Below are 13,462 nucleotides of genomic sequence, written 5' to 3' on the forward strand. Positions count from 1 at the left end.
ATCCATGTTCATCAGGGATATTGGTCTGTAATTCTCCTTTTTGGTGGGGTCTTTGTCTGGTTTTGGAATTAAGGTGATGCTGGCCTCATAGAACGAATTTGGAAGTACTCCATCTCTTTCTATCTTTCCAAACAGCTTTAGGAGAATAGGTATGGTTTCTTCTTTAAACGTTTGATAAAATTCCCCTGGGAAGCCATCTGGCCCTGGACTCTTGTGTCTTGGGAGGTTTTTGATGACTGCTTCAATTTCCTCCCTGGTTATTGGCCTGTTCAGGTTTTCTATTTCTTCCTGTTCCAGTTTTGGTAGTTTGTGGCTTTCCAGGAATGCGTCCATTTCTCCTAGATTGCCTAATTTATTGGCGTATAGCTGTTCATAATATGTTTTTAAAATCGTTTGTATTTCCTTGGTGTTGGTAGTGATCTTTCCTTTCTCATTCATGATTTTATTAATTTGAGTCTTCTCTCTCTTCTTTTTAATAAGGCTGGCTAATGGTTTATCTATCTTATTAATTCTTTCAAAGAACCAACTCCTGGTTCTGTTGATCTGTTCCACAGTTCTTCTGGTCTCGATTTCGTTGAGTTCTGCTCGAATCTTTATTAACTCCCTTCTTCTCTTGGGTGTAGGATCTATTTGCTGTTTTTTCTCTAGCTCCTTTATGTTTAAGGTTAGCTTTTGTATTTGAGTTCTTTCCAGTTTTTGAATGGATGCTTGTATTGCGATGTATTTCCCCCTTAGGACTGCTTTTGCTGCATCCCAAAGATTTTGGATGGTTGTATCTTCATTCTCATTAGTTTCCATGAATCTTTTTAATTCTTCCTTAATTTCCTGGTTGACCCTTTCATCTTTTAGCAGGATGGTCCTTAACCTCCACGTGTTTGAGGTCCTTCCAAACTTCTTGTTGTGATTTAGTTCCAATTTCAAGGCATTATGGTCTGAGAATATGCAGGGGACGATCCCAATCTTTTGGTATTGGTTCAGACCCGATTTGTGACCCAATATGTGGTCTATTCTGGAGAAAGTTCCATGTGCACTTGAGAAGAATGTGTATTCAGTTGAGTTTGGATGTAAAGTTCTGTAGATATCTGTGAAATCCATCTGGTCCAGTGTATCATTTAAAGCTCTCGTTTCTTTGGAGATGTTGTGCTTAGAAGACCTATTGAGTATAGAAAGAGCTAGATTGAAGTCACCAAGTATAAGTGTATTGTTATCTAAGTATTTCTTCACTTTGGTTAATAATTGATTTATATATTTGGCAGCTCCCACATTCGGGGCATATATATTGAGGATTGTTAAGTCCTCTTGTTGAATAGATCCTTTAAGTATGATATAGTGTCCCTCTTCATCTCTCACTACAGTCTTTGGGGTAAATTTTAGTTTATCTGATATAAGGATGGCTACCCCTGCTTTCTTTTGAGGACCATTCGAATGGTAAATGGTTCTCCAACCTTTTATTTTCAGGCTGTAGGTGTCCTTCTGTCTAAAATGAGTCTCTTGTAGACAGCAAATAGATGGGTCCTGCTTTTTTATCCAGTCTGAAACCCTGCGCCTTTTGATGGGGTCATTAAGCCCGTTCACATTCAGAGTTACTATTGAGAGAGATGAATTTAGTGTCATCATGATAACTATTCAGTCCTTGTTTTTGTGGAATGTTCCACTGAACTTCTTCTTAAAGGGGAATTTTAAGAGTCCCCCTTAAAATTTCTTGCAGAGCTGGTTTGGAGGTCACATATTCTTTCAGCTGCTGCCTGTCTTGGAAGCTCTTTATCTCTCCTTCTATTTTGAATGAGAGCCTTGCTGGATAAAGTATTCTTGGTTGCATGTTCTTCTCATTTAGGACCCTGAATATATCCTGCCAGCCCTTTCTGGCCTGCCAGGTCTCTGTGGAGAGGTCTGCTGTTACCCTAATACTCCTCCCCATAAAAGTCAGGGATTTCTTGTCTCTTGCTGCTTTAATTATCTTCTCTTTATCTTTGGAATTTGCAAGCTTCACTATTAAATGTCGAGGTGTTGAACGGTTTTTATTGATTTTAGGGGGGGATCTCTCTATTTCCTGGATCTGAATGCCTGTTTCCCTTCCCAGATTAGGAAAGTTTTCAGCTAGAATTTGTTCAAATACATATTCTGGCCCTCTGGCCCTTTCGGCACCCTCGGGAATACCAATTAAACGTAGGTTTTTCTTCCTCAGGCTGTCGTTTATTTCCCTTAATCTATCTTCATGGTCTTTTAATTGTTTGTCTCTTTTTTCCTCAGTTTCCCTCTTTGCTATCAACTTGTCTTCTATGTCACTCACTCGTTCTTCCACCTCGTTAACCCTCATCGTTAGGACTTCTAGTTTGGATTGCATCTCATTCAATTGATTTTTAATTTCTGCCTGATTAGCTCTAAATTCTGCAGTCATGAAGTCTCTTGAGTCCTTTATACTTTTTTCTAGAGCCACCAGTAGCTGTATAATAGTGCTTCTGAATTGGCTTTCTGACATTGAATTGTAATCCAGATTTTGTAACTCTGTGGGAGAGAGGACTGTTTCTGATTCTTTCTTTTGAGGTGAGGTTTTCCTTCTAGTCATTTTGCTCAGTGCAGAGTGGCCAAAAGCAAGTTGTATTGGGAAAAGGAGAAAAAGAGAGGAGAGAAAGAAGGAAAGAAAAGAGAAAGAGAAAAAAAAGGAAGAAAAAAAAACAGAAAAAAAAGAAAAAGAGAAAGAAAAAGAAAGAAAGGAGAAAAAAGGGGTTGGGGGAAAGAAACAAATCAAAAAGCAAAACAAACAAAAAAAAAAAAAGAAAAAAAACAAGAACCACGGGGGAGTATCTTCTGATTCTGTGTACTTTAAGTCCCTTGGCTTCCCCTGTAAGTTGTCAGTCAGTCTAGCTGGTCTTCTGGGGGAGGGGCCTGCTGTGCTGATTTTCAGGTGTTAGCACTTGGGGGAGCTGCTCTGCCCCCGCCTGGTGCAGGGCTCAGTGGGGGTTGTTTACCCGTGAGCTGCAGGAGCAACAGCCCTAGTGGTGGGGCCAGCTCTGGAAACCTGGATTCAGCCCCCCGCAGTCACCACGGAGCTCTCGGTCTGCAGGGCCTGGAGGCTCCGGGGCGGGGCGGCTGATCTGCTCAGCTCGGGGCAGGAGCGTCCTTGCTGTCCTGGCCCCCCCCCCCCCCCCCCCCCCCCGCCTCTGCCTATCCCAGGGGAGGCCGGATCCTGGGCTGTGTCCTGGCGCCCTGTGCTCCGGAGCCTGCGCTGTTGGATTCGCGCCGCCCGAGACCCCCGAGCTGCTCCTGGAACCGCGCAGCCCCCTCCACACGGAGCCTCTTCCTCTGCCCGAGCCCCTCCGAGCTGCTCCGGGTCCCCACGGGTCCCGCCGTGCGCGCTGCAGCCCTTAGGGAGCTCGGTGCACTCTCCTGGGCACTCTCCTGGGCAGTTGCTCTTACTGTCCCGGGGAGCCCGAGGGCATCCTCGCCCTCCTGGGTCCTGCTCCAACTCCCTGCGAGCCCCTTTCCGCCCGGGAAGGTTGGTGCAGCTCCTGCTCCTCCGGGACGGGGCTCTCCTGTCCTGGGGACACTCGCCCCGGCCTCAGCCCGGCTCCTCGCGGGGCCCCTCCCCCTTGGAGGCCTTTGTTTCTTTATTTCTTTTTCTTTTTATTTCTTTTTTTATCAAGGTCTTCCTACCTTGATAGAAGAGCAAACTCTTCTCACTGTAGCATTCCAGGTGTTCTCTCTTTAATTGTCAGGCCGAATTCATAGATTTTCAGGATAATTTGAAGGTTTTCTAGGTAATTTGGTGGAGACAGGTGATTTGGAGACCCTACTCTTCCGCCATCTTGCCGCTCAAAACTTTTTATATTGTATACATGAAATATGTAAATCAAGCCAGCCAATCTATTTGAGTGTTACTGAGCACCTGATATGTGATCAGCACTGTGAGGTCCTCTTGCACTGAATATATATCCTGAAGGTTTACAGAGCATGCTTATGTATTTTTTCTTAATTTGTCATTAGAGCAGCCCTAGGAGGTAGGCAGGATATTTCTATTTCACTTTCTATAGATAAGAAAATTGAAGTTCAGCAAAGTTAAGTAACATCATTTGCCAAAAATTCACTCAACTAGCAGGTAGTACAGTTGAATACAGTTGAGATGTATTTTAATTCTCTGCCCACCACACTACATTGCATCCCCTATAGAAGAATCATTTAGCTGGGAAGAAAAGGTATTATTACTTAACATCCCAGACACTTCAGTAATTAAATAATAAAGTGTGTTTAGAGATGGGAGCTATAGTGATTCCTGGAACAATTAACACAGACTTCTAGAAAGAATAGAGAATTGAGCTTGGTTTTTTGATCAGAAAGAGAAGCAGCTAGAATGCAAAGGGGATTAGGGGCAAAAATTGGGATGTGAGGTAGAATTGAGATCTGAATGAGGGTTTTAAAGTAAAAGGTAATCTTTAGTGTATTTTGTTAAATTTCAAAATGGAAATTCCCTAAAAAATGTGTCATGAGTGAAAGACTAATAAAAATAGAAAAATTAAAGTATATTCCAAACTCAACATTTGACTTTTACCCTCATCCCAGGGAACAATCTATAAATTTAACTAAGAGACTGTGCAACAAAATTCGAAATATAAAGTTTGAATCACTTGGTTCAAATTCAGGTACCACCATTGTATAGTTATGTGGCTTTGGGCAAAAAATTTTCTAAAACTTTAATTTCCTCACTTGTAAAACAAGAATAATACCTACTTCATAGGATTTGAGGAGTGGCAGTTATGACTAAATGTCATGTGCATATTAAATACTTAAGTAATGGAAAACAATTACTGTTAAAAAGCAGCAATCACACTATTATTCCTAATATTAAAAAAAAAAAAAAAAAGTTGAAACTGAGCATTGACCAAACAGAGGCTCTCCAGACCAGGTTACTAGTGAAATGGGTAAAACATATCCCTATTAAAACTATGCCTTGATGTATGAACTCTGACTTCCAGACTCTCAGGAGATTAGCTCTATAATCCAAATTAAGTAAGGTCTAATGGGAAAGTCATGACCCATGCATTCAAAGAGAGGTGAATTAAAATCCAGTTACTTAAGCTGCCCACCCTCATATGTTAGAACATTTCCCTTAGAGTCATAAAAATATTAAATTGAGAATCTAGCTTTTCCACCTTAGACAGCATACTTTATTTCTTTAAGCCTCCATTTCCCCATCAATAATGATACTCTTCACAGAGTTTTTGACTAAGGCTAGAATAAGTGTGTCATACCTACCACAGTGCTTAGTATATAATAGTTCTCAGTCAATTGTAACTGCTCCCTTTACTAGTAGTAAGGGATTTAACTCTTAGGTTTTCTCATCACAGAAGTAGTGCTGATACCTCAAAGGATTGTTACAGGATTAAATAAAGCAATAGATGTGTTGAGTAGATGTTAAGCTCTAGGTAAATGAATTTATCTGCAAGGGGAATAAGAAAAATGATTCTTAATTCTGGATACAACACTGTTATTATTAATTCAGTGAACACATTTTAAAAATGAAATTTGAGCCTTATGTGAGCCTTATGATTGAGACTGTTAGAGTTGTTTGAATTTACTCAATTTCTGGATCTCATTGTTCAGGATTATAGTAAAGTCCAGCACTTGGCTCTCCATGCATTCCATAATACAGAAGTGGAGGCTATGCAAGCAGAAAGTTGCTATCAGCTGGCTAGATCATTCCACGTTCAGGTACAATCATTTTAAATCTCTAAATATCTACTTCTTTTGTTTGATAGTTTTTCAAGTTTTTAAAAAATTTTTGTATGTCACAAAGAAGACAAACTTTTGTACATACTGTTGACCTTGTTTTATTTTCATTTTTTAGGAAGATTATGACCAAGCTTTCCAGTACTACTATCAAGCCACACAGTTTGCCTCATCCTCTTTTGTGCTGCCATTTTTTGGTTTGGGACAAATGTACATTTATCGAGGTGACAAAGAAAATGCATCTCAGTGCTTTGAGAAAGTTTTGAAAGCTTATCCTAATAATTATGAAACTATGAAAATTCTTGGATCGCTATATGCTGCCTCAGAAGATCAAGAAAAAAGAGATATTGCCAAGGTACATTTTAAAAAATTGTAGCCATTTTCTGTTAGTGATCACTAGACTGTCATGCCTCATTCTTGTTATTGCTAGTAGAGATATGATGGAAGCAGTTTTGTTAGCCGGGCTTGTTCCAGTTGAAATAACGAACAGTTGACGTATTAAACAAGGTAGAGTAGCTACCAATTTTTACTTTGACAGCCTGTAGTTTCTAGATTAAGCCTGCTTCAACTTAATGATCTCTGTTATCTCAGGGCCATTTGAAGAAGGTCACAGAACAGTATCCTGATGACGTTGAAGCTTGGATTGAATTGGCACAAATCTTAGAACAGACTGATATACAGGTATTTTAGCAATATTTTTGGTCTCCTACCTAATGTGTGTTTTGAAAGCATGGTGTAGTGTTTCTCCCTTTCATTTTCACTTACACCTTATTGTCTCCACTATGAAAAATACAGGGTGCCCTCTCAGCCTATGGAACAGCTACACGTATCCTTCAGGAGAAAGTGCAGGCCGATGTCCCGCCAGAGATTCTGAATAATGTGGGCGCCCTCCATTTTAGACTTGGAAATCTAGGGGAGGCAAAGGTAGGGAACTGGAAATAATCCCTTCTTATGTACTATCAGGTTTAATGCACACTATTTGAGATGTATCAACTGTTTTTTAACAATGTAATTTTCTTTTCTTACAGAAATATTTTTTGGCATCATTGGATCGTGCAAAGGCAGAAGCTGAGCATGATGAACACTATTATAATGCCATTTCTGTTACGACATCATACAATTTAGCCAGGCTGTATGAGGCAATGTGTGAATTCCATGAAGCAGAAAAACTCTATAAAAACATCTTACGGGAACATCCTAATTATGTTGACTGTAAGAATTGTAAACTTTTATATATATAAGATTTTATTTATTTATTCGTGAGAGATACAGAAAGAGAAAGGCAGAGACACAGGCAGAGGGAGAAGCAGGCTCCATGCAGGGAGCCCGACATGGGACTCGGTCCCGGGTCTCCAGGATCATGCCCTGGTCTGAAGGCGGCGCTAAACTGCTGAGCCACCTGGGCTGCCCATAAAGCTTTTTTTTTATGAATTAAAATTCCCACAACAGTAGCAAAAATTTAGCCTGAAAAAAAATCTTTCTTTGAACCAGTAGTTAAAAAATGTGAAGGTTATAATGTCCCCCTTTCCTTCAAACCAAATTTATGGCCTTAAAAAAAAGCAATGCAGCTTTACTTAAATTTATGGTAGAAAATAAAAGAAACAAAACAAGTTGAACCATATATTTCATGAGGTGAGCCAACCTCAGTGGGTCAGCTACCTTTATTAGACTTTGAACAACTCCTTGACTTACTTGATGATAGATGTACCTTTCTGATGCACCTGCTCTTATTTCATATTAACATTTTTGCAGTGTTTATAACAGTAAGAAAGAACACTGTCTTACTTTGAAATAACTATTACTAAAATGTCCTGCCTTGAATTTTTACACATTAGCCATTATAAAATTTGGGAAGTTTTTTTAATTAAAAATAATTGACAATAATATACTCCCCTTAAAAGAACTTGAAGCTATGATATTTTGACTCGGGTTATATCAGAAGCTATTAACTTGCCTCCCATCATGCTGTTATGGATGCAAAAGTGATTTAAAATAAATAAGATTTTAATTGAATGCCAGGCTGAACTTGAATTGGTTTGATAGATATAGGAAGCCATTATTAATTGCCTGAGGAGAGTGACATTTTCTGGAGAAAATAACAACTTAAATTTGTGTGACACTTTCTTACTATTCTTTAAGTGGAAGCCCACAGTTAGAGTCCAGATTTTCTAACTAGTAATCCATGCTTTCACTGTTTTGCCATATGACAAGCAGTGACAGTACTGTGCATCAGAAAGAAACTGGAAATAGAACAGCTGCAAGCTTTTCTAACTAGTGGTCCATGCTTTCACTGTTTTGCCATATGACAAGCAGTGACAGTACTGTGCATCAGAAAGAAACTGGAAATAGAACAGCTGCAAGCTTTTTAAATATCTTTGGTGGAGATAAGAACTTGGACTGGGGTGCTAGCATCGGGAATACAGTGGCAGAGAGAAATCTGAGATTTCAAACAGACTTGAGGGTGACAGAGTTGCTCTTTTGTTAGATTATTGTTAAATTATTAATTAGTTTAATGGGTGCTCAGTATTTTTTCACCTGTGGGATTTTTCTGTTCATCGTATGAATGTATTAAAATACAGTCATTTCAAAAGTATGACTTGGAAGTTAAGATCTTTTATAGCTAATACCTTAAGTGTAAGAACTTTTAAATGTGTATTTTCAGGCTATCTGCGCCTGGGAGCTATGGCTAGAGATAAAGGAAATTTTTATGAGGCTTCAGATTGGTTTAAGGAAGCTCTTCAGATCAATCAGGTTGGTAGTATTAACTCTTAGGTTTGAAAAACAATTTTCTCACCTTTTTTTCCCTAGTAAATCATTTTTTTCATTTATTTTTTTTTCATTTTAATGTCTCGTATTTCTAATATCTTGACATCTCTGTTTTATTTTTACTTGTTAAAGATACTAGAGTGCAGAAGTCATCTAAACTTTTTGACTGTGGCCCACAGAAATAGATTTTACATCATAGCCTAGTATAGTTGTTTGTGTATACAAACAACTGAAGTGAAAGTTTTGCACATTTTTATGTGCTGTTGCTATGTGCTATACACTGATAACCCTATATTCCATTCTGTTGGATTTCTTACATTGATAATTACACACTAAATTGATTTTACAATTCATAAATCCATCTCCCCTCTGAATTTGTAAATGTAGCTTGTAAACTTCAGTAATCAGCTATCATAGAAAGGTGATTGATGTCTCTGAATCCAAATTACAGATTTTGCTTCTTTACATATGTGTGTTTCAGGACCATCCAGACGCTTGGTCTTTGATTGGTAACCTTCATTTAGCAAAACAAGAATGGGGTCCAGGACAGAAGAAATTTGAGAGGATATTAAAACAACCATCTACGCAGAGTGATACTTACTCTATGCTAGCTCTTGGCAACGTCTGGCTCCAAACTTTGCATCAGCCCACCCGAGATCGAGAAAAGGTATCTTCTTTTTGTCTATCTCTTCTTTTTTGTCTCTTTAAAACAAAACTGGCACTTTATTCCTGTTTGAATTTTGTTCTATAATGTTTTTTTCTTTTTATAGGAAAAACGTCATCAAGACCGTGCTCTGGCCATCTATAAACAAGTACTCCGAAATGATGCAAAGAATCTGTATGCTGCTAATGGCATAGGTAAAGACAAATCCCTAGTGATTTGTGAAATAAGTGCTTTCAAAGGAATGTTTGTAGATTGTAATTTCTCCCTATAAGTAATAATATAGTTGTTCTAAAATAGGACTTTTAGTTTTTCTGGCTACAATTAGAAAATTCTCAAATGTGAACCTTTTTATAATTTTAGGAGCTGTTTTGGCCCACAAAGGATATTTTCGTGAAGCTCGTGATGTATTTGCCCAAGTAAGAGAAGCAACAGCAGATATCAGTGATGTGTGGTTAAACCTAGCACACATCTACGTGGAACAGAAGCAATATATTAGTGCCGTTCAGATGGTAATATCTTTCAAGATATTTTTGTATTATGTTCATTGTTGAACAAATGTTTTCTTAACTATTCTGGCCCTGTCATGGAACTGGGTGCTATGTCTTGTGGTACTGTGTCTATTCAGAGACTTATAATCGTATAATGTTAAGGCCAATCTTCAGTGTCTAGAGACATGAGTCCTGGTTCACCCTTAACCGCATGCCTTGGGCAAGGGATATCCTCTCTGATCCATTTTCCCCATTTATAAAATGGAGATCATAAACTCACAGAATTGTGTGAGGATCCAGTATGAAAAGTACTGGATACCATACTTGGCACAAACATGCCTAGTATATCAGTAAGTACCCAGAAGATAGGAGGATTTAATATTTGTTTGCTTGTCTTAGACTCATCTTTCTTCGATGGGAGAACTGAGTTTCAGAAAGGTTAAATGACATTTTGGAAAGAAAGAAAAAACTCCATGAGGATTAGTTTTCATCACTATAGAATTTTGTTAGGCTTTTCCTATTTGTGGAGTGCTTGAATTTGCAGTAGAATAAAGTCATATTTAGCATCTAGGAGTGCCTGGTTGTCTCAGTTGGTAGATCTCAGTGTCGTGAGTTTAAAATATTTTAAAAAATGATATTTAGCATCTATAGCATATTAGAAAGTAAAGCAGTTCTTAGACTCTATGGGAAATTAGTATGGTCGGGAAAAACAAGGTTCTTAGCAGAAGTACAAGACAATTGCAGTCCGTCCAGGTTCCTGGAAGTGGCTAACCTATTTTCTAGGAAGGGTGGGTATTACCAAAATCATATATTTGAAAGGTACTAGTTAGAAGGATTTATGGAATCCAGACTGCATATGGTAGCTCAGGTTGTTTTTGGAGGTGGGCCTTCCTGATCTGCCAAATGATAATGTGGCCTTTAAAAAATGCAAATTGATTACTAGGGATACTCAAGGGGAAACTCTAACTACCTTCCATGAAAAAGATCTCACCGATGACAAGATAGGTTCCATGGTCAAAAAGTAGAGTATTCATGACAAAATTGGCACTAGTGTTGTTATATGTTGGTTTTACCAAGAAGTTAACCAGACGGGATCCCTGGGTGGCGCAGCGGTTTGGCGCCTGCCTTTGGCCCAGGGCGCTATCCTGGAGACCCGGGATCGAATCCCACGTCGGGCTCCCGGTGCATGGAGCCTGCTTCTCCCTCTGCCTGTGTCTCTGCGCCTCTCTCTCTCTCTCTGTGACTATCATAAATAAATGAAAATTAAAAAAAAATTAAAAAAAAAAAAAGTTAACCAGAACTGTGAGATTCACATGCTCATTGCCAGTAGGTTCCACCGATCCTAAAGAAGGATGGTAGAGAATATATCCCAAAGGAGTAAGGTGTGTGACTTTTAATAAGTTGTCAATAAGCTGATTCTGGATAGCATTGCTAGAGAGAGATAAAAAAGGCCATCCAGTCTATTTATCCTTTCAGTGCTGGTCTGAGTTTCAAATGGAAAAACTATTTTGAGTATCTAGTCTTGGGGGATTTTTTTGAATTAGATTTTCATGTTGTAGAAATGTATCCTGGTGAATGTCAAAAATCATTCTCAAATTATTCTTTAAAATTAACCATTCAAAGGGTAAAACACCTTTTAAAATCGCTTAAAATCTTGTTACATGATCACAATGTCGTTTAATCCCTATTGTATTTTATCTGACTTTTTCTTTTATTATAGTATGAAAACTGCCTCAGAAAGTTCTATAAGCATCAGAACACGGAAGTTGTGCTATATTTGGCCCGGGCCCTCTTCAAGTGTGGCAAGTTACAGGAATGCAAACAGACTTTGCTAAAGGTAAAAAGGAAAACTCGTTTTTCTCATGTAATTCTCTACTGCATTGTATTTTTTTTTTTAATTCTATTTCATGCGTTCATGTACCTAACAATCTATTTGGCTAAAATCTTTTTCATGTTATTAGATTATATGAAATATTTGTTTTGTTTCTTTTTTTTTTTTTTTTTTTTTGTTGTTGTTGTTGTTTTGTTTCTTATTTATAGGCTAGACATGTGGCACCCAGTGATACAGTACTTATGTTTAATGTGGCCTTGGTCCTGCAAAGATTAGCTACCTCTGTTCTAAAGGATGAAAAGAGTAATCTGAAGGAAGTACTTAATGCTGTGAAAGAACTGGAGCTTGCACATAGGTAAAGATTTTGTGGAAACAACTTTTGAAATGCTTTGTTTCTGTAAATCCATTTGTCTCAAAAGGTGCTGAAAATCACTTCCTTCAAGAGAATCTTTTTTATTAAGAACCCTTCCAGTGATTTTTAAGCCAAAGTGGACAGTTGCCACCAGGTGGCGCCAAACTGTGGCCAAGATCCTGCCAGATTTAGATCCTGTAGCCTCCCCTAGAACTAGTTGGCTAGCTTTGCAAGCTTGCCCTAGATTTTCATAATCTGACAATAAAATGACCCAGCATTTTACACAATTGAAATTTTTAGACTCCACTTATGTTGGTTTTATTACTTAATACTGTTATGTCTTTCATGGGATATTAATTTTCATTGGGCTAAGATTATTAAGGCCTGGCCTCTTAAATATTGAATAGGTTTATTCATCTTAGCTCTAAATTTATGTATAGGATTTATTTGGTAATTTCAGTATGTGGTGAAATCAAAGCCTGACATCTCTTCAGGTTTTGTCCAACTATAATTAAGTTCTTACATAAGCATTTCTTGCCTTGCCTGATACATTGGTTCTGTCTTCATGGCCTACACCTCCTAACCTCCATGCTGACATATTTAGTAAATACAGTGTTTAGTAAATCTTTGTTGCTTGAGGTTATTTTTGGTTATTTATGAATTTATTGATGATATTAATATGAGTACTTAACTTTGTGAACTTTTTTTTATTAAACATATTGAGTGTTATTGATGAGTCTTTTTCTCAGTGTGTTTCATATATAATTTTATTGAAATGATAGCCTTTCATGTATCCGTTAGGTTCATGTAAGTCAGTCAATATATAAACCTAGTCTCAGACTATTTTTATAGAGTGGATTAAAAATGTAAAGGGCCTATTTCATTAGAATTTTTTTTTAAATGAACTGTTTTATTTTCTCATTCCATTTAGATATTTCAGTTACTTGAGTAAAGTGGGAGATAAAATGAGATTCGATTTGGCCCTTGCTGCTACAGAAGCCAGGTAATGTTACTACTTATGGCAGGTGACTGGGTGAGGCAATGTGGTACCTATGTGCACTGGGTGGCCTTCCAGGGGTCAGTGTTTCCCACTCCTGTGCATCTCCCCAGCCTGATACAAGGCTTTTTTCTGAGAGCCCTTCCAGGGAATATGACAAAATCAGTGTAGTACAAGTATTTAAGTTGTATGGAGAAAATACTTTTCTATCTATTCTGGTTCTTTGAGTCCCATGTGAAGATAATGTTGAAAATCTTTACATCTATGCTTGGAGAGGACACTTATAATTTGGAAAGTTACTATAGTTTGACAGTATTGACTTTTGAGAAACTAAGTTAATTTTGCTAATTAAAATATCTCTTAGATATCAACTAATGGTCTTCAGACTTTTCAGTTTGTGTAAGGAAAACAGATGTTCTGAGGTTTTGAACAAAAAGTGGACTAACTGCATTCATGTTTCTCTATATCTACAATGTTATAGGCAGTGCTCTGACTTGTTGAGCCAGGCCCAGTACCATGTGGCTCGGGCACGTAAACAAGATGAAGAAGAAAGGGAGTTACGGGCCAAACAAGAGCAAGAAAAGGAACTGTTAAGGCAGAAACTTCTTAAAGAACAGGTATTTGTTGTGTTTTCAGTTAT

The 13,462-nt window shown here is 38.1% G+C and overlaps 1 protein-coding gene across 1 annotated transcript in view; it reads left to right on the forward strand.

Annotated features, from left to right (window-relative positions):
* CTR9 (CTR9 homolog, Paf1/RNA polymerase II complex component) overlaps positions 1-13,462 on the forward strand; it is a 33,758-nt gene that overhangs the window by 14,690 nt on the left and 5,606 nt on the right. Inside the window, exons 8-20 of the mRNA XM_025459482.3 lie at positions 5,599-5,706; positions 5,843-6,079; positions 6,316-6,405; positions 6,520-6,648; positions 6,753-6,936; positions 8,387-8,475; positions 8,972-9,157; positions 9,261-9,348; positions 9,515-9,663; positions 11,363-11,479; positions 11,683-11,828; positions 12,757-12,828; positions 13,304-13,439. Coding sequence (XP_025315267.1) covers positions 5,599-5,706; positions 5,843-6,079; positions 6,316-6,405; positions 6,520-6,648; positions 6,753-6,936; positions 8,387-8,475; positions 8,972-9,157; positions 9,261-9,348; positions 9,515-9,663; positions 11,363-11,479; positions 11,683-11,828; positions 12,757-12,828; positions 13,304-13,439 — 1,731 coding nt within the window. The remainder of the gene's footprint in view (positions 1-5,598; positions 5,707-5,842; positions 6,080-6,315; positions 6,406-6,519; positions 6,649-6,752; positions 6,937-8,386; positions 8,476-8,971; positions 9,158-9,260; positions 9,349-9,514; positions 9,664-11,362; positions 11,480-11,682; positions 11,829-12,756; positions 12,829-13,303; positions 13,440-13,462) is intronic.

The sequence above is a fragment of the Canis lupus genome, chromosome 21, assembly GCF_003254725.2.
Source record: "Canis lupus dingo isolate Sandy chromosome 21, ASM325472v2, whole genome shotgun sequence".
Taxonomy (NCBI): Eukaryota; Metazoa; Chordata; class Mammalia; order Carnivora; family Canidae; genus Canis; species Canis lupus.